Source organism: Pteronotus mesoamericanus, unplaced genomic scaffold, assembly GCF_021234165.1.
Source record: "Pteronotus mesoamericanus isolate MK-2021 breed Mesoamerican mustached bat unplaced genomic scaffold, CSHL_Meso_final contig_94, whole genome shotgun sequence".
NCBI lineage: Eukaryota > Metazoa > Chordata > Mammalia > Chiroptera > Mormoopidae > Pteronotus > Pteronotus mesoamericanus.
In genome coordinates this window covers 8,340,532-8,368,214 of record NW_026555285.1, presented here as the reverse complement: position 1 = coordinate 8,368,214, position 27,683 = coordinate 8,340,532, and the positions used below count along the sequence as shown (strand labels likewise).

Genomic DNA, 27,683 nt, shown 5'->3' with positions numbered 1-27,683 from the left:
GGTGAGGTTTATGGAGTCCTGTCTCCAGTAATCCCACATTGTCATTCTGTGGAGGAGATGTATTTATAAAGGGTAGGAAAGGAAAATGTTTTAATTTGTGGAAAAGGGTGGTGGTTTAGGGATAAGACTTTGTTATAACTGGGAAATAATATTTTATTACAAACAGCAAGATCCTTAGTTTTAGCTGGTGTTAATAATAAAATGAAAACTTTATTGTTACAAAATTGTTTGTTTTCAGTTAATGTTTAACATATCTTTCTATCTTACTAGCTTTCAAAACGATTACAAGAAAAAGGATGGAAAGTGGGAGACCTTCTGCAGGCTGTACTTAAATACTATGAAGTGATGGAAAAGACTTCCAGTGAGGAGAAACGCAAGTCACTGTTCGACTGGCTCTTGGAAAATGCATAGAACAAACTCCAAACCAGTATATCTTTATTATTTGTTTTAGGAGAGAATGAAACAGTAAAGATGCAAAGGATAAAATTTAAGTAGTGAATAGTAACAGTTAAAGTGAATTGAGAGGAAAGGAAATAATAGCTTTTTAAGCTCATTGTGTTATCAAACGGTGTATATAGTTCATACTTTTGTAATCTCTGTCAAATATTATCTTCATTTATTCTTCTATACACATGTTAAGACCCTAAAAACATGTATTTGAAGGAAGGTATAACCATGAGTCCTATGGGAATGTTGATTGAGTCATTCTTTTTGCATCAACTGTGCTGCTAGAAACTGCACTGAGGTGGCTGAGGTTGGGTTCCAAACACGTGGCATTCTATGAATAACTAATTTGACATTAAAAAAAAACATTGAGGCCAGTTTTTTTTTTTTTCTGGTAGTGTTAGACTCATTTTTAAAAGTCATTTTTATTAGCTCAGCTATCGGTAGCTTTTTGAATCCCCCAAACTACTTAATTCTTTAGAAAATTAGTATTTTAGGTTTCTATTAATACTATAAATGATAGTTTCCTTAGCCTTTGATCAAATTACATTATTTGCTAATGTTGCCAATTGTTCTGGCAGGAGAGTGAGTGAGTGTGTGTGTGTTTATGTGTGGAAGAGTACTTTAACTTTACTGATGATTTGTGCCCTCTTTTAATGTTTCCTTGGTTAGAAATCCGCTGTTATCGTTAAAAAAGGTGCTTTAAAATACAATGTCTATAAAGATTGTGCAGTAAGAATTTTTAGGGTTTTTTTTTGACTATTTGGAGTCCCCAACTTATCCTGTAAATGAAAATAAAGTTGCAAAACGTGTTGAAATTTTAAAAATTAATGTTAATATGGAAATGCATTTAGAGAAGCCCAATAACAATTTTCACTCTTGGATTTTTGAAAACCTCTTCCCTTTAGACCTAACTTTTTCTAGAAAAGAAAGAAAGGATCCTCCCCTGATAAAATCTATCTGCACTATTTTGCAAGGACCTCTGACATAACCCTTCTGGGTTCTACATTTCCTACTTTTTTGGCTGAAGAAGCTGCACGTTGACTTGAATAGAGGATGAGATCGTGTCTTCGTTTTGTATGCAAGGGTATGCGTGTGTGAATTTTTTGGTTCTCTCATTAGCAGATTTTGTAATCTAGAGTAAATTACTTTTTGTTGGGGGCTTTGGTTTTGCGCCAATACATTTTTTTCCCTGAGCACTGACTTTTGGAAGCTGCACAAAGTATAGAAGACACAGCACCTGCCATGGGGAAAGGAATAGGGGGACTTCCGTTAATTAGAATTATTAATTATGGTAGAAAAAAATGTATTTTATAATGAAAGAGTTAAATTTGCTTTTTAAGAAAAATGCCAAGAGCTATTTAAATATTTTGAGGTTATATTACAAGCTTTAGTTTTTCTCAATTTAAGATAAAGAAATAGAGCAGGCCTTAAAAATAAATTTTCCTAAAGTTTCTTCAAGTATTTTTTAAGGTGGAGAAATGCAGGAAATGTATATAACCAGGATCATTTCTGCCTTTAGCTTCTCAGAACTTGAGATGCAGCAGCACTGGACTGGGTTTTTAAATGTTAGGAACTGTGTTGTTAATCATAACACAGGTTAATTGATTATTAAGTTTGGATTAAATTTTTACAAATACATAACTGTCAGGTTGTGTTTAGTAACTTCAGTGTATGTATGGGTTTGATTAACAGCAAAACTGAGTTCTGAATTTCTTTTAAACTAAAGTGACAATATATTACTTTTGTAAAACTGTTGTGCTTGAAATGTTTATGTTTATTTCTTTTATGGTAATAATCGTTTTGAGGTAAGATTTCCCTCATATCTTTTTCTCCTTTGCATTTTCATGGAACTCCGCTGTGTTCAGGTTTCCCTTGTTTAGCCTCTACGTAGTGTCAGAGCGGTCAGTAGGCGTTAGCCTGCCTATGACGGCCTTAGTGGGGCTGCACACGTGCATCAGTTCAGTGCCGTGTGTAGAGGAAAATACTAAGTATTGGCAGATATGAAAAGAAGCATGAGTTAAGTGTCCTTTCCTAGAGACAACATTTGCATTTAGAGCAGCATCTTTTAATCAATTACAGTGTAAATTTACTTTCTTTGAAGGCACTTTGTGATTTTTCCGACTACATTCTAGATCCCTTTGGTTGTTCAGTCTTCTCTTCAGAATAGCTGTTTGTTAAGAACAGCTCTGTCTTATTTTAATACAAATCTACTCGACATATTTATATTATAACACTGTAGTCTTGCCATTCTGTAGATTTTGGCCCTTATGAAATATATCTTATTCAGAACTGTTAAAGTTGTGATGTGCATTGAGTTGAATTTTGTTTATCATATTTAGAACCATTGAAGTATCGTGGAAAGTGAATGAGACCTCTGATAAGGGGTTTATAAAACATTATTACGACTTAAATGTTGGCAGGACTTCCATGGTCTTTTTTTCGCAAGCTAAGTTTAAACTTTTAGGTATTATTCATGTTGATTTTGAAAATATGTCCTGATTTATACAAAAGAAATGATTCATTTATAAATCACAATAAAATTACAGTGTCTGTTGGATGGCTTGATACAGCGTAATGGAATAAAACCTTTGAGCGTATTCACTCTGTGAATATATATGTGCTGACATCTTTATAATTTGAAAAATGTTCCATTTGGCCTTTCAGATATTTGATGTGAATTAATTCAATTCATCATACTTTCATTTTGCTCAGATAAGAGTTTTAGATTGCTGATAGGAGGATTTAATTACTCATGAAGCGCGCCCTATGTGGAGCGAAGGGCAGTTTGCCCAGGGACTTGGACATCAGTGCTCATTCCCCAGATGCAGCGTTGAATCTGACTCATCTTCAGAGTCCAGACCCAGGTGTCTTCTTAGTTAATTATTTTATATTATTCTCCCACAATTAATATTATTAATATCCCATCAGTACATTGCTTTAAATTTTATATTTTTCAAAGGAAAGTTTCCATTGTATTAAAAAAAAAATAACCGACTCAAGATATAGGGAAAATACTTTCATTAAAAACCCTGTCTACCTGTCACCCCACAAAAGAATTAGAACTTGAGTGGGAATTATAAAACTGTACTAAAGTTAAGTACATTCTTTTTCTCCTTTTTAGCAAAAGACCCTATATGCATTTGCTCACTTAACTGTATTTCTGCTCTGAAGTTGCAGATACGGTGTTAGTCACTCTTGTCACTTTATTTATTTTTTTACCATCCATGTACATTCCTTTCATAAGGGTATAATTGTAGTTGTAGAAGTTCATTGTTTTGTTTTTATTGTAATGTTTGAATACTATTTAATATCAGATTTTAATATTGCTGTATTTGCTACTTTTGGTTACTTGTGCAGTGTTAAAAGTAATTCACACTCTTGTTTTATATAGCAAAGCAGTTTAAATAATTGTAGCTGTTTATTTGACTGTGCTGAATTACTATATTAAGATCTTATATTGTATAACAGTAACTTCTTTTCTGCTTTTCAGTAATTTAATATGTTCATTTACCAAACTATGAATTTCAGGAGGCACTAAAATTTTGTTTTAGCAGTGGTTCAAAATAAACATTTCAGAAATTACTTTTGTAATAATTTGCATTTGTTCTTTTATCTTTTATTAATTAAGTCTGTGATCTTTCCCCTTCCAGTAAGGATTCTCCAATAAACTTAAGAAATGCCAGGCCTTGGTTTTCATTTCATAATATCTTGTTAACTACTCTGTACTCAACTAAAACAAAGGCATACACTGGGGCTGTTATCACAGAAGACACATCAGACAATCTCAATGCTCCTAGTATGATTTTCCAGAACAAGAGAAGATAGGAATATTTTTAATGGACGCTGGATTCTAACCACTTACTCAGGTGCCTCTGAAGCGGTCAGTGACTTGTAAAGCTGTTTGTCTGATCTGTTTTGGACTTAAGTAAAAAGTGGAATATTATTGTCACTCCCCATTCTGAATGTGTTACGAAATTCTCTGGCATGGATTGAGCACTCCTTCTATAGAACATAGATGCCACCCCTCTGTCATGCCAGGTAGTATCAGGCGCTTAAATGTTAGTGCTCGTTTATTACTAATGGAATTTGACTGTCTTAAGTATTTTAAGCCCCAGAAGTTAGGGAATGATTTTTGTAGTTTCTCAGTGATGTTTTAAAATGCCTAGGAAGTAATGACAGGAAACAATGATTTGGATGTGAGTGCATCTCAGCCAGCCAGAAAACAGTTTACAAATTCTGACCAAAAGTTAGTTTCCTTAGACTGTAATTCCAAAATGCGAACAGTTTTTCATGTTTGGATCATTTGTGACCTGTGTCTTAGCTGGGATAGAGAGGGGGTGTGAGGGAGAGGACTTAAAGAGTTATCCTCAGATTTTTGAAAGGGAACAGATGGTACTGTTGTGCAAAAGGCTTAAGAGTAAAAATCTAAGAGCTTTTTTGCAGCATTATGTTTATAGCAGGAACAATGAAGTATGCACGAAGGTAATTCCTTGGGCATGATGCATTTTTTTTTTCCCTTCCATCCTTTGTAGATTTGTAATCACTTTGCTCTTATTTTTGTTCTTTAGGGAAAGGAGGGTAATATGTTAGATTGGAGAGGAATAAAAAATGTTTTCAAGAGAGGATTGAAGCCCCTCACTCACTTTTCCCCATACCTCTTCTTCTAAATAGATCCCTAAGTAGATTTCTTGACTTAGAGTAAGGAATTAGGACTGGACTCCTGTGTGCCAAATTGGTCCAGTGATATGCTTTGGCCCAGTGGGAGAGCTTTTTAAAGTTTTTACCAACACTTAAAAATGGGGTTTCACATTTGAATGTTTGTGTTTCAGATTCACATGAGAAATTGGAAGTTCTGAACACTGGACTGCTGCGTGGGCACCAGTTTGGTGGTTGGTGGGGGGTGGTGGGTGCGGGGCTGACTAATGATTTTCACTCTCTGGTCTGAGCTGACACTTCTTTCTGCCTCTAGCAAGACCTGCTCCACTTCACCTATTTCTACTGCCCACTTGGGCCCTGTGGGTGTTTGAGATTCAACCTCTGGCTTAAAGAAAATGAGATAATGTGCTTAGAAAATGTGAATGATGTTCAAGCAATTCTTTCTCTAGGATTGCTCAAAAGAGGGAAAGAAGATTCTAAAAGTTACAGACCTGGTGAGTTTATTTCTCCTGAGAAGAAAACAGATCATCATTGTTAAAAAACATGGCTTTTAAGTATGTAGAGAAGAAAGAAGGGAGAGGCTGCATAGGTTTACCAAAAGCAGATTCTATCAGATTCACATTTCCTGTTTAAATAGAATTAATTGTGTAGAGACATAGTATTTGTGTTTTAATGAGGATTTCATGCTGAGAAAAGGAGTGAACAGGTGTGGCTTCCTGGCTTTTTGAGAATGTGCCCTGGAGACTTGTCATTGGTAGACCAGTGCCCACCCAGAAGGTCAGCACTGTGATGCGCCATAGGCCATTTCACACATGACCTTTCTATACCCCCGTGGGTGAAGATGGTATTGGAAATCGGTTGGGTCAGGGTGTAAAAGAGTACTGCTGATCATTACTCTGTAACCATGTCAAAGGATAATCTTTAAATGGAAGTGAAATAAACTAGGGGAGAAGACAAGGGACTTTTGAGTCTATTTTTCCCTTTGTCATTATGACTGAACCATAGCATAATTTGACATTTTCCTCCAAAGGTGAGAAGGTTCTATGTTTGCACAGTAAACCCTTTTACAACTATGGGTTTAAATATTTTACTTCAAATACAGCATATTTATAGCTTCTTGATATAAAGTTACTTTTCTCCCTGTTAATAGAAATTCAGTGAATCCAGAAGTTGATGCATAAAAATCCCATAAGGGCTTAAAATGCTGTCAACTTCTTAAGAGTCAGAACAAGGTTGCCAGGAAAAAGGAAAAGCTGCCAGAATTACTTATACCTAAAATCAACCTCACTTCTGTTTATAGTGTTGTGTTTGGGGGGCAGGAGGGCATGGATTCCAGGGAAATTGAAATATTACAATAGCTTTTCCAACTTATATGTCTATGTCATTGAGTCAACCTTAGATGCATGTGGCAGACGTTGGGAGGCCACTTAAATTGCCTAAGTGTGGGAAAGCCAGTTGACCTCTTCACTGCCCTGGAACCCTAAGAAGCTATGGTTTGCAGAAGGAGGGGTCCCTGGTTCAGTGGCAGAGTCTGCAGTTGACACAAAGCTGGTGAGATGAAGTCAGTGTGTTGAGTGACAATCAGATCTCTTAAGACCTCAATAGGCCCAAATGGCTAAGTGTTTTTATAATATGGGAGGTAAATATTGGTCCTGCCTAAATACGGGGTAGTGGGAGATGAGAACCCCTCAAGGCTTGTATCAGGGTCCTGAGATGGCTGACAGAGAGAGAGCATGCCAGTGCCGATGCCCTGCCGAGAGCGGGAATATGGTAGAATGAAAAAGAAAGCTCAATATTTATTGACACCCTCCACCCTCCGCCAATTGGTCCCTGCCTTTGTGGAGCTTATTCTCCAGTAAAGAGTCATTAAATGAATAACAATTATATAATTTCTGTTGTGAGTGTGGTGGGAGCCTAAAACAGGAATCTTAACTTGGGTTTGCCTAAAGATGTGAGGCTGAGCCTTAAGCTGGGTTTGAGCTCAGTAGGACCAACCAGGCAAAGGTTAGGGGTTTGGGGAATGGAGAGAGCTGTTCAGTGCAGCAAACAAACCATGACGAGAGAAGGCTTGCCACTTATTTGAAGAACTAAAGACCGTTTTGGCTACAGCATGAGAAGTTTCATGACACATACTGAAAACAGCCTAAATAGCTCTCACTTAGGTGCCTAACAAGCATTTGTAGTTTTCTGCACTGCAGTAGAATTCAATTTTTATACTTTTTTTTTTTTTTTTTTCAGTAGTTGGTTTTAAGTCCAGGGCATGGGAGATGGCAGTCTTACTTGACCCTGTGCTTTTCAGACCAAGCCTGGAGCGTGATGTCTAGTCTGGATACCATTTTACAAAGAACAGAGATAAAGTCAACCATCCACATCTGTGGCTGTCTAATAGGAAGGAGCTAAAAATGTATCGATTGACTTTCTGCTGAAACACAAAAGGCTGTTAGGCCTGGAAAAGGAAGTTTATGGGGGCTTTCGGTGGAGACAAATTGAAACTTGTGACTCTAGAGGGCCAGGTAGGGACCAGTGGGGAGAAATTAGCAAATTTCAGCTAGCTCTTCAAAGAGGGAACTAGATCCCCCTCATGAAAAAGGAAGGTGCTTGTCCTTGGAGAGATGTGTCTGCACTGCTGAGTGATAACTTCTGCAAGTAGTTTTTTAAGTATATTTTACTGACTGCTATTTCAGTTGTCTCAATTTTCCCCCTTTGCCCCCACTCCACCTGGTACCCCACTTCCCTCCAGCATCTTAGTTCATGTCCATGGGTGGTGCATAAGTTCTTTGGCTAGTCCTTTTTCAATACTATTCTTAACATCCCCCTGTCTATTTTGTACCTACCATTTATGCTTCTTAATCCCTGCACCTTTTCCCCCATTCTCCTCCTTCCCCCACCCAGCTGATAACCCTCCAAATGGTCTCCATGCCTATGATCCTGTCCCTGTTCTAGTAGTTTGCTTAGTTTTTGTTTTTATTTTTTGGATTCAGTTGTTGATAGTTGTGAGGTTGTTGTCATTATAATGTTCATAGTTTTGGTCTTTTTCTTAAATAAGTCTCTTACATTTCATGTAATAATGGCGTGGTGATGATGAACTTATTTAGCTTTACCTTATCTGTGAAGCACTTTATCTGCCCTTCCATTCTAAGTGATTGCTTTGCAGAGAGAGTAATCTAGTTTGTAGGTCCTTGTTCTTCATCACATTGAATCTTTCTTTCCAGTCCCTTCTTGCCTACAAGGTTTCTTTTGAGAAATCAGCTGCTATTCTTAAGGGAACTCCTTTCTAGGTAACTCTGTTGTTCTTTTGCTGCTTTTAAGATTTTATCTTTAGCTTTTGGCATTTTAATTATGATGTGTCTTGTGTGGTCCTCTTTGAGTCCAACTTGTGTGGAACTCTATTCTTTCTGGACTTATATATCTATTTCCTTTGCCAAATTAGGGAAGTTTCCTTTCATTATTTTTTTCAAATAGGTTTCTAATTTCTTGCATTTCCTTTTCTTCTGGCATTCCTATGATTTGGATGTTGCCACGTTTGGAAATGTCCCAGAGGCTCCTTATACGATCTTTCTTTTTTTTTTTTTTTTAATTCCTGTTTCTTCTGTTCTGGTTGAATGTTTTTTTCTTTATCATGTTCCAAATCATTGATTTGAATCCCAGCTTTCTTCCCTTAGTTGTTGGTTTCCTGTGGCTTTTTCTTTATTTTACTTAGTGTAACCTTCGTTTCCTCCTGGGTCTTTTTTATTTTGTTGCTGTACACAATGAGTTCTTTGAGCATCCGGATCACCAGTGCTTTGAACTCTGCATCTGACAGGTTGGCTCTCTCCATTTCGTTTAGTTCTTTTTCTGGGTTTTTGTTCTGTTCTTTGATTTGGGCCATGTTTCTTTGTCTCCTCAATTTGGCAGCCTCCCTTGTTTGCTTCTGTGTATTACGTAGAGATGCTTTGACTCCCTCTCTTAACCCACTTGTTAAGTTGTATAGTGTGAGCCTTAGGTATTCTTCAGAGCAGGACAACCTGCTTCACTGCTCCGTGGCTCTGTGTTGGGAGAGGGGTTGGAGAGGGCACAGTGCTGCTGCCTGGCTTCTAGAGGTTTGCCTGACACTCACCCTGGATCCAGTCACTTCACTCACTTCCCGAATGCGAATGGCACCCTTCTTGCTGTTGCCCTGGTGATGATTCCCAGAGTGGGTGGTTTGCATACATTAGAAGCCTCTGCAGGCCCTTTAAACAGACTCTCCTGAGAAACCAGCAGTTTCTTATGCTGCCCCAACCCCTACTTGTTTTTATAGCCAGGGGCAATAGGGCTTTATCTTTCTGGTGCAGGAACCCTGGGCTTTGTGGTCTGGCCTGAGGCTCTCTTGATGCCAAGGATTCCCTCCCAATTTTCATCCATGATATGTGAGTGTGGGAATGCCCATTCCACCGCTGCCTCCACAACCTCTCTGCCCATCTCCGCTACTCCACCCTGCCTACCCATTTGGATGAATGTGGTTTCTTTAAATCCTTGGTTGTTGGAATTCTATACAGTTCGATTTTCTGGCAGTTCTGGGTGTTTTTTGTTTTAAGGTTAGTTGTAACTCTTGTGGTTGTGCGAGGAGGCAAATCGTGTCTAACTACCCCTCCATCTTGACTGGAAGTCCCCTTCTGCAAATTTGGAAAAGAACTCCAGAATGTCATAACTTTATATTAGGTGAAATCCATTTCCATACACTTTTATTTCTGTTGCAGTTTAGTAACGTTAAGAACATGGGCTCTGGGGTCAAAAGAACTATTTAAAATTGTAGCTCTATCATTTGTGACCTATCTATATGATGTAGAACAAAGGACTAGGATGATGGTATTTTTCCTGGGGGTGGAGAGTGTCATTTTCTACTGATAGGTGCCTGGGAGCTCCTTGATTTGAATTCAGGTCTTGAGGTTTTCTGGATCACTCAGGGCTCGATGGTGGTGTGCATCCAGGCCAGGGCCTGTGTGTGAAGCGTGTAGCCTCTGGGAGTTCCAACTTGAAGGAGTGGTTTATGAGAATCGCTTAGTTGGAGGGGTGGAGAGGGTTGACTTTTGCCTTTCTAGCCCTATGAAGCTGCCAAAATACTATTTTGGTATTTTGTCAGCTTTGGCAAATATTCTTAGGATGAAAGAGTGGTGCTGAGTGCTGGCTTTACCTCTTGGGGTTTTTTGCTTTTGCTAGATTTGACCCATTGATTCCTTAATATCTTATGTAGCTTTCAAGATGTTTTAATAGTTTTTATCCACCTTCCCCTCCTGGTTAACCACTCATAATGTTTTAATTTACATGCAGTACTTAAACATTTTTCTCCATATGCCTTGTTATTGATATTCTTTTTATTTTTGCCTATATTTTATTTTTTAAAAGGGTTATAAATGCATATGATATAAAATTCCAAAAGGTATAAGAATGTGCAGAGAGAAGTTCTTTCTCACCACTCTTCAGCTGTGGAGCACCTCTGCTAGAGACAACCACATTACCAGTTTCTGCTACCTAAATTGTGCTATATGGGACATTTGAGAGCTTTGATTGCTATTGTAAGTTATTGTTGGATGTTAATTTGAAACTGTCAAAACAGGAACTGATTATTATAGGTCAGGTAGTGGTTACTTCTGGGTCAGAGGGATATACAGGAGACTTGTGCTATCAACAATATTCTATTTCTTGAGTGGGATGGTGGTTAAACTATCCACAAAGATATGTGCAATTCTTTGTAAATATTTCATGTAACATGAACATGTGCATGTATGTGCAAACACACAATGTTAAAAAACAACCACAAAACTCATCATCTTTAAAACAACCAGAGGGAACACATGGATTATCTGCAAAGCAACAAGTTGATTTATAGCAATCTGCTGAACAGTTATAATAGAAACCAAAAGTTAATAGAGTATCTTCAAAGTGCTGGTTTAAAAAGTCAAATCCAGAAATTCATCTTCTTCTAAACTTTTCAAGAGTGAATATAAAATGTCTAGTAGACTGAAAGAATTTACATTTAACTTGAATTTACATTTAATTTGCCTGTGCTGAGAAGAAAAACTGCTGAAGTCTATACTACTATTGTAGGAAGGGAATTGAGATCTAAGGAGATAGTGAAGAGGCAATGTTTAAAGTAATAATTAAAATAGAAAATGAAAGAAAAAGAGCACCCAAATGCAGTACATGTCCATATAGTTCCTGTTTCAAGCACTTCACATCTTTGAATCTGCATGTCAACTTGCCATTATTCCTATTTCTCATGTGAAAAGAACTCAGGCACAGAGAGGTTAGGTTTCTTGCATAACAGGCATAAAGATAAAGCCCAGCTCATCAGGCTCTGAAGTCCAAGCTCTGTTCATTACATTGTGTCACCAAAACACAAAATACAAAAGATGACAACCTGTAATAACGAACTATTTACATATTAGCATATTTCCTTCCAATTTTCCCCTATACATATTTTATACAATTTGAATTTCCTTTATTTCATAAATACTTGTCAAAAACATTTAAAAAACTGCACACTCACCTTTGGGCTTTTCAAGTTTGGTTATCAATAAATCTTGCCACTTTCTTAACTGGAAATAACTTGGCCAGAACTTTGATCTGACTGGTTAATAGTTGCATTTTCCTTGCATTTCTATTATGTGAGATTGCTATGTGCAAAATTGGTAAAACTGACAATTTTTACAATGTAAACACTTTAAGTAGGTCTTTCGAGAAGGACAATATGTAGAGACCAGGCAAAAATATTTATCTCAGCTTGACTTTGATTTTTTTCTCTTATCTTTAATCTTATTCTCAGAGTGGACAGCAATAGAGGCTCTTTCATGCATGAAATAGAGCTCATCCTGCCCTAGCAAACGTGTACCTCCTCCTGTGAACACTACCATACACGTTCTAGCTTTTGAGATGAACACCTTGGAGTACTCAGTTACTTTTGACCTCTTCCCCTACACCCTGATTCCCCTCTCCAAGCGGAAGGAGAGATGGCAAATGTTGGGGATCACTCTGTGTGCTATCAGGAATTGTAGCCCTGCACAAGTCAGGCCTTAAAAAAGGGCCTGTAAGTCTCGACCACAAAACTGGGAATGATGGGAGGCAGACATGATCTGATGCTAACACTGAGGGATCCCGTGGGAAATCTGGCCTAAAGTATGCATTGTGTCCAGTGAAGCTTGCTCTGCTTTGCGCTGTCCTGTTAAGGAAAACCAGATGTTTAAACTCCAAACCGAAGGAGTGAATTCCTGAATGCAGGAGCCATACCTTCATGACCATCTGACCTCAGCATGTCTTACAGACCTTGACCTGAGGCAAATCTCTGTGTTCCTTCAGTTGTTATCTAGGATCTCTATCTGTTTTCTGTAGATATAGCCTTTAGGCATTGATTGATAAGCTTTGCATGCAAGCTGCAAGATGTTCTCAATAAAAGCCGCTTCAGAGAAGGGCTGGGACATTCTCCTCTAGAGAGAATTGCCTTCCCCTTTTCTTAACAGCATCAGCAGCGAATCAGAGGACTCAGAGGGACGGGGTCCTCCACAGTCAGGTGTCAGGGGGCAAATAGTTCTCTCCTCAGAGGAATGGAGAAGGTGAAATGTTAAAAGACATTTAGGAGAGTTTGTACTGTGGTGTGATGTGAATCTACACTCCATATGCATCAGAGATATTCAGTGAGATCTACCTTGCTCTTCAGTGATTTCAAATCAGAAATGTGTAGTTATGATGGTTACTATTATTACTTATTGGGTACAACATATTTGGTCCTGCAAAAGGAAGATGGCTTAGTACCTGATGACAGGAGTCACCCAAGAGATGAGCCACATACTATGTTTAAATAGTCTGTAAGGTAAGTTAAAGAAAAGCACAACTTGTTTACTGACTCCCATTTTTCACTAGTATGGCAGATGACTAACCCTTCCATTGAAAACAAACATTCTGGATAGAATATTAAAACTTTTCCTAAATGCATCAATAGGCAGCATGGAGGCAAGGAATATGTAGGCCAGTATAAAAGAAGTTGAGGAGGATAACCCTGACTCTCTTACTCCAGGGATTAGAGGAAAACTTTTCTGTCCAAAACTTTGGCAGTGAATGGAGGGGGAAAAACACCTTCCCTGAGAATTGAAAAGCTAATTCTGCTGTGAGCTTCAATCTAGATTCACCCTACCTGGGGGGTCTAAAAACCTTACGTGAAGAATTTAACATTTTTTTTCTGTTAATTATTTTAATAACCTGTGGGAGGCAATCAAATCCTCTTGAAGAGCCCATATTCATCCCAGGATTCGATTTTTCCTGCTGATGAAGTCCCCTGCCCCCCAAAATGAGAAACAGATTTGAAAAACATGACAGAACCATGAACATGAACCAGTAGAGTAGCAACCAGCTCTAAGACTATGTTGGTGTTGTCAGATATAGAATGTGAAGTAGCTGAATTAGATACTTTCATGAGACAAAAAAGGAAGCCTAAATATGAACAGAGAACCTCTTCGCGTCCACTAGGCTAAAATAAAAAGGATAGATAATAACAACTGTTGGAAAAAATGTGAATAAATTGGGGCCCTCATATGATGCTGGTGAGAATTTAAAATGATGCAGTGACTTTGGAAACAGTTTGATAGTTCCTCAAAAAGTAAAACAATTACCATATGAGCCGACAATTCCACTCAATGATATACTCAAGAAATGAGAACATGTCTCCACAAAAACTTGTACATGACTGTTCAGAGCATTATTCATAATAGTCCCAAAGTGAAAACAACCAAAATGTTAATCACCTGATGAATTGGTAAACAAAATACGGTTTATTCATACAATGAAATATTAACCATTAAAAGGAATGAAGTAGTGATACATACTACAACATGAGTGAACCTTGAAAACATGATAAGTGTAAGAAGGCAGACACAAGAGGCTGCATATTGCCTGACACACTTTATGTATAATGTCCAGAACGAAAAAATCCATAGTGACAGAAAGTAGGTTAGTGATTTCCAGGGGCTGGGGGAAGACAGGCTTGGGGAGTGACTCTTAATATGGATCAGAGTTTCTTTTGGGGTGATGAAATTTTCTGGAATTATATAGGGATAATGGTTGCACAACTCTGAATGTACTGAAACCCACTGAATTATACATTTTTAAAGGATAAATTTTGTGCGATGGAAATTATATATTAATAAATCTTACAGGAATATGAGCAGAGAACAAAATATTTTTTAAAAACAAACTTCTAAAAATGAAAACAAAAATAATTGAAATACCCAGTGATTGAGCTTAACAGCACTTGAGAGCAAATTATTGAATTGGAAAAATTATCCAGAATGCAGTGTAGAAAGACAGAGATGGGATATATGAGAGAAAAGTTAGGTGACATGGGAGGGAAGGAGAATTAATACATGTCTAATAATTATAGAAGGAGAAGTGAGAGAGAATGGGCAGAATTAATATTTAAAAAGATAATTTCTGGAATTTTCCAGAAATGATAAAAGAACTATCCACAGATTCAAGAAACCCAACAACTCTCAAACAAAAACAGAATACATATTAAATTTTCTAGGGAAAGCTTTACATATATTTGTCTATTTTTCTGAATTATTAAATAAGGAGGTTAAAAAATTTCTAGGGTGATCAATAAGAGTATATATATTATATAAACTTGTATATATACTTATATATTCTCTCTATATAGATTCATATATTCTATATATAGAAATCCAGGAAGTATAGAAAAAGAAACAGAGTGGGGAAAAATAGAGAAAACAAATAAGGTGGTATCTATAAATCCTGCTTCCCTCATCACTTACAGGTGTTTCTGACGGCACCCCCCAATAAACTTCCTGCACAGCAACATCAGAGTCTATTTACAGGGCAACCTGATCTGTGAAATTGGTACAATCACTTTGAAAAAGGATTATTACCTAGTTAAGTTGCATTTGTATGTGCCCTATGACACAACAATTTTATATATAAACTCTAGGGAAAAAATCTTGCTCATGCACACGAGGAGGTATGTACAATATATATCAACAATAAGCTGCATAGATAAATTGTGATATATTCAATGAAATTTTATGCAACAGTGAAAAAGGATGATAGCTACATGCATCAACATGGCTGCATTGCAAAAAAATAATAAAAGAGGCACATCACAGAACACACCAAAAAGTGAGTTCATTTAGATAAATTTCAAAAACAGGCAATACTAAATACTATAATATATACACATCTCTTTATAGTCTAAACATACACATGAATACATATATGACTATTAAAATATAAAGGAATGATTAATCCAAAATCCAGGATAGTACATTCCCTGTGGAGATCGGGGAAGGGAAGAGGAAGCAATGGAGGTACCTAAGGCACTAATAGTGTTTCATTTATGAATGGTGGGGCCCTGAATGTTCAATTTATTATTTTTCTTCAAATTATATTCTTCATATAATATTTTAAATGTATGCCATACTTCACAATGAAAAAATTATTTAAAAACAGATGCAGTAATCTTCCCTTATTCTGGGTTTCACTTTCCAAAGTTTCAGTTACCCATGGTTAACCACAGTCTGAAGATGTTAAGTGGAAAATGCCAGACATAAACAGTTCATAAGTTTTATTTATTTGTTTTCATTGATTTGAGGAAGAGAGAGATAAACATTGATTTGTTGTTCTACTTATTGATGCATTTATGGTTGATTCTTGTATATGCCCTGGCTGGGGATCAAACCCTCAACCTGGATGTATTTGGAGGACACTCTAACCAATTGAACTACCCGGCCAGGACAATTCATAAGTTTCAAAAATGGCCTTGTTCTGGGTAGCACAATTTTGAAGAAAGCAAAGGACTTCTGGCTCCTTCTGACCAGGACCTGACTCATCCCTTTGTCCAGCGTCTCCAAGCTGTGAACGCTCCCCGCATGTTAGTCACTTGGTAGCCATCTTGGTTATCATATTGACTGTGGCAAACTGCAGTGCTTGTGTTCAAGTAAGCCCTATTTTACTTAAGAATGGCCCCAAAGTGCAAGATTAGTGAAGGTGGCAATTTAGATAAGCCAAAGAAAAGCTGTAAAGTGCTTCCTTTAAGTGAAAAGGTGAAAGTTCCTTGACTTAATAAGGCATTTTATTTCACATTAATCTAAGAAGGGTGAGTATAGTTCAGTAAGATATTTTGACAGACCACATTGACACAACTTTTATTACAGTATATCACAACTGTTCTATTTTATTGTTAGTTATTGTTAATCTCTTCCTGTGCCCAATTTATAAATTAAACTTTATTATAGGTATGTGCATATAGGAAAAAACAGTAGATATAGGCTTCAGTACTCTCTGTGGTTTCAGGCATCCGCTGGGTGTCTTGGTATCCCCTGCAGATAAGGGGGGGACTGCTGTACTCAACAAAATTTGTTGAAAGGGGGTGTGGGGTGTGTTAAGTGTTTTTAGAAATGTTTGCAAAAAACAACTTTGAAGAAAAATGATGTTTAAGCACAAGATTAAGGGAAAAACCAGTCAGAAAACTTTTCCATGTTTTCCGAATTGGTCCTGGAAAAAGTACACATTACCTGGGTTTTCTGCTTGTCAGCCTCTTAATGTTGAGGTGGATGGGGGTGAGGGAGCAGACTACTATCAGTGGAAGGAGAGAAGCTAGTGCCTGGCTGGCCTTATACCTATGTCTGTCCTGAATCTCCCGGTTCTGATTCCCGTACCTGGTCCCTTCCATTCTCTCCTGGATCTTGTAACAAAACATGCCTGTTATCCCCCAAAGGGACTGGATCAGAAGAAAAGGATGAAGGGAAGTGGAGAAGAGGAGAGAAGGAGACAAGAGGAAGAGGAGGCTTTATGCCAGGACCTTTAACTGGAGTAAATGTCAGGACATGCAGGGACGCCATTTGGCCAGGGGACAGGGAAGAAGGGCAAAGCTGCTGCATGGCCTGCGGGCCCTCAGCCAGGAGTGGGGAAATGCTGACCTCCTGGGAAGCTGCCTCATGATTCAGAATGAAGAAACAGGAACTGAGAATCTTGAGCTCGGGGTGGGGAGGGCTAAGGCAGCTTGCTCTCTGCAGTGGTACCCGTACTCCCCCAGCCCAGCTGGGCTGGGTCAGTGCCCTTTCACAGACACTCTGGCCATCTCTTCCAGGGGCTTCAGGACAGGGCGGTGCTCTCAGCCATCCCATAGGCATACAGTGTTTTAATATAACGAGAAGGAGTCTTTAGGAAGGCACCACAGAAGCCCAGACTCAGGTCCAGAACTTGGATGATTTGTGCTGCTCTTAAAGCTGCAGTGTTCCTTTGAGCCTCAAGGTGGTACAGCAGCACAACCCACGGCTTACAAAAAGACGACGTTAAACTGCAAGATACTTCCTCAAGCAGATTTGTTAGCCTGACTGCTTCACCATTTTGCAGTCACTTGTGGGCATTCCTTGTTTCAAATAGTCTGGCTCCTCACCCAGCCAGACCTCGAAGGTCCACACCTCCATCCCCAATCAGAATCTCAGTCATTTTCTCAATTCTTTGCTCACATCTGCTCAGGTTCATCCCTGTTTCAGGTTAGAACTGCTGCCCTGTGCTTCTGGGACCTGTCCTCATGGGCACCGCCCAGACAGTGCCAGGCACACAGGGGAGGTGAGTCCACGGGGCTCCTCAGACAGTCACACCTCGGGCTATCGGGCTAGCAGCAGTCAGCACACCATCGCCACCAGCATTCCTCCGCCTGTGTTCTGACTGTCTCCTTCCTTTTTATTTTACTCATTCCCACCTACTTCCACTCCACATATTCTCAGTAGCTTTTTGGGGATTTTTTTCTATTAGCATTTTATCATGTCCATGCCACTTATAATTAGATTTTATCCTAAGAGTAGTCTGCATTTTACTTCTAATTCAGTCTCTGCTCAAAATGTCAACTTACCAATATAGCCTTCCCTTACCATGCATGTAAAATAGCAACTACTTTCCAGCAATCTTCATACCCTTATATTGCTTTCTTTTCCTTCTTAGTCTCCTTTCCACCTGAGATAAGTATATATTTATTATCTCTTCATTCCCTAGAGTGTAAGCTTCCTGAGGGCTGGGATGTTGCCAGTTTTGTTTCCTGAGTTCTTAGCCTTAGAACAGTGTCTGGCATGTAGCGGGCAATTGGCAAACGCTTGAATGAATGGGTGGGTGGTGGGTGGGTGGTGGGTGGATGGATAGATGTATAAATGAATGGATAAGTGGATGGATGGATGGAAGGATGGAGAGTTCTACCCCTTCCTAGCAGGTCAGAGGAAAAAGCAGTGTACATACTGAGGTCTAGGGTTCTGGCTCTAACTGAGGCACTAGTCACTGACGGAATTTGAGCAAGTTGCTTGACTTTCCAATGTGGCCTGTTTTCTAATCTGTGAAATGAGTGGGCTGGAGTTCATGATCTGAAGTTCCATTCTGCCCTTGCAGTTTTTGGTTTTATGATTATGTTTCCAAAAGGGGCCAAGGCCATAAGTCAGATGACAGACTATATACATTCTTGGCAGGAAATTATTGCAAAGTTAATAATTTAACATCGAAAGATGCATTTACATATGTGGATAATTGCTTCATAATCTTTAGTCTTTAAAAAATCATTCTCCTAAGAAAATCTTGTATGTATTAGTCTTTGCTTCTATTTTCATTTTGACCTCTGTCTTCATGTATTAATAATTCTGATTTTTCTGACAAAGATTTAAAAAAATTATTCTTCATTTGGGATTTTCATAGGCTATGTCTACTCATTAGTAAATTATAATTATCTAAAAAATTGAGAATATTGTATAGTAGACACATTTGGGAAAATTAGTAACATTATTTTTGGAAAGATGTCATGCTCTTAGTGTGCTTTGAACATGGTTAACATGTTTCAAAATAAAATAACAATAATTTAAAAACTTTTATGTTTGAAAAAGAACTATTACCTTATACTATGATTTTCTTCTCACTACTTAGTTGTGGTTGTTTGTAGGCTTGGTACATGTCTGGTGTCTAGAAAACCTTAAAATATTTTTTGAATGAATGGTCCAGTGGCATGTGAGAGAAAAAAATTCATATCCTGAGACATAGCTGGATGTTCATGAATTTGGTTCTGCCTTTTTATCCAAGGGAGGAAATCTAAATAAGCTTGAGAACAAAAGTCAGTGCATTTCCAGTGTAACCCCATGGCTCTCCAAGTCCGCAATTTTAAATATTTACTTTTCTCTGATAATAATAATAATAAAACTTGATACCTATGGTAGGTAGAATAATGTCCCTTCTCTACCTACTTCCCCACTAGATATGTCCAGGCCTTTATCCCCTAAGCCCGTGAATACATTACATGGCAAAAGGGACTTTGCAGATGTGATAAAGTTAAGGACATCGAGATGGGGAAGTTATTTTGGATTAGCCAGGTGGGCCCAATCGAATCTTCTTAAACCAAGAGAATCTTTCCCAGCTGTAGTCAAAGGAAGAGGTGATTAGAGAGGAAGAGTCACAGACATGCAACTTTTGATGGTGGAGGAAGGGGACAAGAGCCAGCAAGGGCAGGCAGCCTCTAAAAGCTGAAAAAGGCAAAGAAATGGGTTCCTCAGTGCCTCCGAAAGAAATGCACGCCTGATGTCACTTTGATTTTAGCCCAATGAGACCCATGTCAGATTTACAGAACTGTAATATAATAAAATTTGGGTTGTGTTAAGCTACTAAATGTGTCATAATTTGTTACAGCAGCAATAAGAAACTAATACATAACCTTCTGGTTGAACAAATGCTTTGCATTCCCCAGAGTAAAACAAGAGAGGCCAGACATCTAGAGCTATGCTCTCCAATATGATAGTCACTAGTCATATGTGGTGACTGAACACTAGAAATGTGGCCAGTCCAAACTGAAATGTGCTGTAAATGTGGAATACACATAGATTCCAGAGGTTTAGTATAGACAGAATCTCACTGATGATTTATTTTTATCAATTACATGTTGAAATGGTACTATTTTGTATATATTTATTTAAATAAAATATTATAATAAATTCACCATTTTTTAACTTAAAAAAGAGACTTAGAAAATTTAAACTACACACATAGTTTGCATTTGTGGTCCATGTGAGCTGTGACATTCAGGTTCAAGAGAAAAGATCAGGCTTGTGTGTGTGTGTGTGTGTGTGTGTGTGTGTGTGTGTGTGTGTCTCTTTCTGTACTAAACCATGAGAATGGTTGCCACATGCTTTGTGATTACTTGCAAAGCTTGCATTTGGTGCTGCTGGCCCCGAAAAGTGCTTTCAGAAGGCCAACAGGGTAGTAAATTTGTCTTGAGCAATTGTCCTGAAGTACCTAGAAACTGTGGTGTAACTGAAGACAGGATACAACTGGGACCTTTCCCTTTTGGCCAGTATTTCTTGCCCTTTCCCCTCCTGGACAGGGGTAGGTAGCATTTTCAGAAAATGAAGATATCAAAAAGAATTAGAAGCCCCAAAGACGCCTCAGATGTCAAATATCAAGAAGCATTCTATGTAGTGATTTCTGTTTGGCCTATTTCTAATCTCTGTGGCAGTTTCTCGTGATGCAGAGAAAAATGCCTTGAGCTTAGAAATCAGGAGATTAGCATTTTATTTGAAATTTTGGTTCTCCTCTGATTTGCTTCATGATTAATTTAGTTTCCCTGTAGTTCCTTTCAATGTTTGTTTATCAGTACCAAGCACTGTGAGGATTAATTAGTGGCTCTAATTAGAAGCATACTTTAAAATATCAGGAGTAATTTGCCTCAGAAACGAATTATGCTGGCACAGGATTTTGGATTCTCATCAGTTGCTTCACCACAACCTGGACATTGACATCTACAAAATCTATTGTAGTTCAACAGCTATTGTAGACCAAAAATGCCATATTGAAAGAGTCCCTCATGGATATATGCAGTGAAATTTTGCTATTGTTTTTCCTCTGTATGATGTCATTTGCTTAACTCAAATGAACTTTGTGCCATTAAAAATGGGGCAATACAATTGATTTCAATGCCATCTGAGTCTGTTTGAGGTATTGTGGACGGAAATATCCTGGTTACTGGGTTGGGATGATTCATGTAGTAGAGCAGTCTGGGAATAAACTTTATCTTGTCCTTGTCTTTATTTTTGTTTTCTATATGGAAAGTAATCATTTGAGGTTGGCAACGTGGATTCGGGCTAAATTTCTTCAATGAATTTTTTTCCATGGTTCTCTACTTCAGACCAAAAATCTCCCAACTCCAGGCTGTTTTCCAAAAGCAAATCTACTCATGGGCTCTCTGAAAGACTGCTGGCCTGTCAGATACTACAGTCAGCCCTCCTCTGAGGTTAGTTGGGCTCAGGATTCATCGCATTTTAGTCAAAAACAGAAAGTGTTGCAATTTATCTCCAGGAGCAAGAAAGCAAGTTAGTAATGAAAATGTTGTCAGTGGAGACTGCTCCGTGGTGCACAGGCCTGCTCGTTAGTCTGACCCCCGTGCTGGGGCATGGCGGAGGTGACCAGGAGAAAGTGCTGATGGCCTGGTAATTGAACACAGCATGTGTTCATATTCACAGCTATTGCTGGAAACACTGTCTTCAGCAGCCAGTATGGCTGATTTGGTTAAATGCGCACACACATAGAGTTATGTTATTTTGTGGTGCTTCAAGAACACCTGTCAGCTAAGACAAATGATATGACCTGGGAGTAACTGACTATCACTATGAAAATGCCATATTCACAGGAAACAAATAACATTCCCACCAAAAATTATGCTATATAAATGAAGAGATCAAAGTATTAGCTATTTGTAGAGAAAATAATAGAAACACAATCCAACTGTTTCATCATAGTCTATAGCAACCTATTTTAATGGTATGGGTAGGATTTGTAAGAGACATATGTATGTATTTCCTTAGCAAACTATTTTAAAGCCCAAGGCTCCTATTTAAAAATTGAAGGCCACTCATTAGTTAAAATTGTTTCTTTCTATTGATGATGTATAGAGTAAAATATCTTAGGGTTTTGGAGAGGTCCATTAGACCATGTACAACTAAGGGCAGTTGGATCAAGTTTTGAAGTTGTGGGCATTACATGCCCTCCTCCACTCTCTTCCAGGTGAATGAAAAGTTTTTCTCCGTGGAACGTTCTGTTCAGTTTGATGGCTGCAGGAGGTAGTGTCTTTTATTCCCCCTTTGTTTTGCAAGCTCCCAGAGCTCAAGGCCATAGGGCAGTCTGCTACAGTCACTGTTTAAAGCTTATCTTTGTGAACATTATTCTTGGGGGCTGTCAAAACCTGAAGAAATTTGACCTTTGGTGAATGGCCATGGAATGCTACTTATGGGCCAGGCAGGTATAAGGCTATCATTTCACCCTCAGAGCCATTGGCACTCAAGTATAGAGGGGGTAGACATTTTGTTGGCCATTTGTTTTTCTCCTTAAACAAATATATCTGGATTGTAGCCTTTTAAAAGACTGTACAGGCACCTGCAGTGGAATCACCTGGCGCGCTTACTCTACCTGCAGGTTTATGAGTCTCACCCCAGATCTACTGAATCATAGCCTCTGGGGATGGAGCACTCTGGAGTCCCACTTCCTTCAAATAATCTTTTAATTTTAGAATAGTTTTAGATTTAAAGAAAAGTTATAAAGAGAGTGCAAGGTTCCAATTTATGACACACTTGGTTTTCTTTATCATTATATTAGTATGGTACATTTGTTACAATTAATGAACATTATTATTAACTGTAGTCCACACTTCATTCACATTATTTTTCTTTCCTTTTTCTATTATAGTGTCTTATCCAGGACACCACATTACATCTAATTGTTATATAACTGTCTCTTTAGGCTTCCCTTGGCTTTGAGAGTTTCTCAGATTTTCCTTGCTCTTGATGACCTTAGAGAATTTAGAGGAGTACTAGAGAGTATTTTGTAGAATGTCTCCCAATTGGGATTTTTTTTGTGATGTTTTTCTCATGGTTAGAGTGGGGTTAATGGATTTTGGAAGGAAGATCATATAGGAAAACTGCCCTTCTCGTTACATTGCATCAGGGGCACATACTACCAACATGGCTGACTGTTGATGCTAACCCTGATCACCTGGCTGAGATGGTTTTGACACGTTTCTCTACTGTAAAGTTAGTCCTTTTCTCCCACCTTTTCATATTACACTCTTTGCAGACATGCATTGTGGGTGACCCCCCTCCATGAGGAGGGGAGTAGCTATATTAATTATTTGGAATTCTTCTGCATGAGAGATTTGTCCATTTATTTATCTATTTAATCATTTATTTATATCAACATGGGGTCACAGATACTGGGTTATAATCCAATACTACTTTGTTAATAAAATTATTCCAGCTTTGTCCGTTGGGAACTCTTCCAGTTGGCCTCTGTATCCCCTATATATATCCTCATTGTTACATTTTTTTAGTGCAGTTCTGGGACTTTCTGCTCTAAGAATCTATATTTAGAAGACCCTAGCAATACTCTAAATGTCAAGATTACCCATTTTCAGCCCTCAAATGCAGAAATTTCCAAATGGCTTATTAATTTGTGAATGTGGAACAAAGTAGTTAAAAAAATTCATAGAATAAATTGTGCCTCAAAATCTCTCTCAACTTATTCCATAGCATCTATAGCCAAGGCACGCACATAGAGGCAGTTATTTAATCCATTCAAGAGACTGGGACTTGTTTGAGGAGCATTGTCAGTGAACTGTTCCCCGGGGAGGTGCAGGCCTTCTGGGCCCCTCGGGTATTGCTGGGTGAGGGCAGCTGTTGTTCTGGGTTAGCCCGGTCTCTCTCGAAGAGGATCTTAAGCCATATTAAGGGAGTAAATCTGAGTGCTGGCAGTGGAGTGGGGTTGAAGCGTCATTCACAGAGAGGATGTGTGGGCTAAGGCCAGGGTTGAGTGAGCCTGTGCTGCAGAAATAGGAAGGAAATGACTCTCTTTCCACAGGGTACCTAGTGCGTGGCTGTTGTCTGTCTGTGTATCTACACACACTTCAACATTTCTCCTATCTTCCTTGGTAACTGCCGCCTACGTTTTACAAGTTGATTAGCTTGAGAGTCCTTTGCTGCAGAAGGTGCACTGTGTTGACACATCAAATCCATGGAGGTGCATCCAGTACCCATTTCAGGTTCTTGTTAAACCCTCTGCAGTGATGACGACAGTGCAGCTGCAGCACACAGATCGCCCAGCTTGCAGGGAACTGGCCCTGGCTTTCTTGGCTCTTCCTGGTCTCCATATTTGCTTTCCCTCCTCTTCCATAGGTGAATATCTGTTTATATTTTCAGAATTCATCTGGTAGTGTTTCTTATTAGTGATAACAATAAAGTACACATACATCTTCACATTATGGCATTTTAAACTGCTGAATGTCTGGTCTCATGGCCAGGAATCACTGGTCAGTTATTATTATGTAAACCCCATATTTCCCATTTGGATTATTCTTTCCACTCTCTCTAATGCCACTTCTCTTGTCCCCACCCTCCCTCCCCTCAACACAACCTCTCCTCCCTCAGTTCTGCAGAGGACACATAAGAGCTGCCTCCAGGTAACCTTCCCCTGGCAGGCTGCCTTGTCAGCAGCAGCTGGCCTCCACGTATGGTTCTTGGCACACTTGATTGCGTTCTGGAAGCACTGCGTTTTTCTGAGCTTTAGTTGTTATTGATTGTTTTTATTGGGGGTTGGGTGTGTTGTGTTTTGTCTCACAGGGATTTTTTCCCATCTGTTGCTGGGCTTGACTTTATGGCAGAGATTCATTTGAAATGGGATTGCTATCTTCCCCCGCCCTCTGCCATTTGAGGCAAGAGTATACATGGGCTTGTACATTTCATTCTCTTTCTGCCACCTGGGAGGAATTTATCATTTCATCCCTAAAGTAAAGAGGAAAAAGAACCACATCTGAAATAATCCAATGCAAGTGTGTGTCAACAACTCTAACAATTCCATTAACTCTGGGATAGCAATTTCAAAAATTTTTATGACTATCTATGTCAAAATCACCCTTTTGTGTTTCCACTCAAGGTCTGTAATAATGATGATAAAAGTAATGCTAAAAACTACAGTAAAGTAGCTTACTTTTGTTGAATGCTGTCTAGCTGGTAAAAATCCCTTCCCATAGTTTAGTTTTCACAATAACTACCCCCATTTTATAGCTGAAGAAACTGATACGGAAGATAGTTTTTTTCTCCTTAGAACTCATAAAGGTCCTACACGTATACAATGATAATTTGACTGGAGAAGCTCAGTAAACAAAACAAGTAACTCTATTACAAGGGGGTGGAACTGACTGGAGATACCAGTAAGAAAGAAAGCTCTTCTTGTATCTTGTGGACTTGAACAAAGCGCTAGGCGGAGCAAGGGATCTTGCCTCTAGGACTGTGACCAGGATTCCTGCCCAGGATCTGCATCCCTGCCTGTTTCTCCTGGGCCCTTCCTTCTGGCCTCAGGCTGCTCTGCACATCCCCAGTTCCTCTTCAGGCCTGCCCCCCACTGAGGAGGTACTTTCCTGTCTGTTCCCCAAGGATGCTCCTCTGGGCTTCCTGCCACTCAGCACTGACCTTGCTGTCACCTCCCTTCATTCTCTTCCTCCAGGAGGTCTCAGTTGGATTCTGTGCTAACCCCTAACCCATTTCTTCTTCCCAGGCTCTCCGAGAATATCTGTAGTAGAATGCTACTCAGCTATTAAGGCAAGTTCTAGTCATCAGCCTGACTGTTTAAGCATTAAAACACTGAGAACTTGAGTCCCCCCCTGCAGTGGTTGTCAGGGCTCATGGACTTGGTCCATCATCAAAATGGTCCCTTCTTCCTCACGGCCAATCATGGGCACGTCCAGAGGCGGAGGGTGGTCCAGGCATTTTTTGGGGGGCCTCCTTTCAGGTTTCCTTTGGACAAGGAAACTGATCTTGCACATGCTCCTAGAAATCCCCTTTCCTCTTGGCCTGTTACCCACTTTCCCTTTTTACCTCTCTTTTTCAGGGTTCTACTTCATCTTGCAGGGAAAAAGCTCCTCTTCTTGTTTAAGTGTGGACAAGCCCTATTAACTCTGGATCCTTAATGTTCTTCATAGCCAAGTATCCGTAAGATAAAATGGCAACAACAAACTCCATTTGCTAATATCCAAGTCGATATGTTTAGGCCAAGACCTTCTTGCTCTGCACACACACAACACAAACCAGGGGTGAGACTGGGAGGGTGAGGGTGAACGGAAGCCCATCTTATGCCATTAGCAATTCTCCAGTAGCCTTGAAGATTCCTAGGCCCTACCTAGTTTTGGAGCTACCTAAAGCAGGGTGCGTGTATCCCTCACCTCTGTTTCCTTTAAAACCTGCACTTTCTTTGGTAGCAAGTTCCTGCTTCTCATGGAAGGGACACCATCATCTCACACCTTGGAGCAGAGCAAAGATGACCAGCATTCCACTGTGCAGTGGCGACTGCTTATACTTCCTGTGTTTTCATCTGCCCCAGGTTTTCCTGACGACTGTAACATTACCTATATTGTATGTTTTGTAAACCTTCATTGAACAGTTATTCAAATATTGTGCCAGACAGTGTGAGGGAAGTGGTACAAATAATGGAGAGATTTTGTTCTTGCAAAGGAGAGGTAACTGGTGGATACACATTTTCATAATTTACGTTTCCTTTGCATTACTTATTTGTGTTTTTGGTTCTATTGAATGAAGTATTAAGCAAAGTCCAGAGGAGGGTGAGGTGAGCTTTGATGTAGACAATCAGATGAGTTTTCCTGAGACAGATGAAATTTAGTCATGACCTTCAAGGATGTCTAGGACTGTGATTGGCAGGAATATAGAGTTGAAAGAGTGGTTCAGGCACAGCAGAGCACAGGCACTTGTCCTCAGGGACCCTGAGTAGAACCATCTGACTATTCATATGACCAGTCTGGCGCTGTGGAGACATGTGGGGAAAAAGAACAGGAAGGGATATCGGAGGGATGCTGTTGAGGGTTTCCATAGTACAGAGTGTTTTTCCAGTTATTCCAGTTATAACAATATAAAAAAGTACTTTATATGTACATTAAAATATTCAGCATAATTCTCTATAGGAGGAAGACCACTTACCACTCATCACTATACTGTTTCTTCCAGTTTGGAGCTTTTTAGAAGATGCGGGGAAAAATTTGCACCAGTATCCATGTTCCTATGTAGAAACTGTTTTTCCAAAAAAGAATAATTTATTTTATTTGTCTGTGTGTGACTTTGTAAATGGCTTTATGCCTTTTGTTTTTGCTCTGTGCTTGCAATCTGTATGTTTGGGGGTTAAGATTGCAGGCCTGGAGGCCAGTCTGCCTGAGTGTAAATCTCGGCTGTGCCGCTTCCCAAAGATGCGACGATGAGCAAATTACTTAGCTCTCCTGTTTCTTAGTTTCTTCATCTGTAGAATGGAGATCATGACAGTATGTACATTCCAGGGTTATTGTGGGGATTAAATAAAATTATACACGTAAAAACTTCCTTCCTGGCACGGAGTAGACAGTGAGTTTTCATAATTGTTACTATGCTTTTAAAAACTAAATGAATTATTCATATTTCTGTTGAAAAAACTGAAAGAGTAACACATACACACAGTGAATCAACAGCCACAACCACAGTCCTGGATTAGTATCAGAGGGTGAATAGCAGATG

General features: G+C 39.0%; 1 protein-coding gene across 4 annotated transcripts in view; it reads left to right on the top strand.

Moving 5' to 3' along the window:
* AKAP11 (A-kinase anchoring protein 11) overlaps positions 1–4,020 on the top strand; it is a 55,773-nt gene extending 51,753 nt beyond the window's left edge. For all 4 annotated transcript variants that reach the window (XM_054586383.1, XM_054586379.1, XM_054586380.1 and 1 more), the window contains one exon: positions 271–4,020. In XM_054586383.1, coding sequence (XP_054442358.1) covers positions 271–411 — 141 coding nt within the window. In that variant the 3' untranslated portion in view covers positions 412–4,020. The remainder of the gene's footprint in view (positions 1–270) is intronic.
* Positions 4,021–27,683: the final 23,663 nt, after the last annotated feature.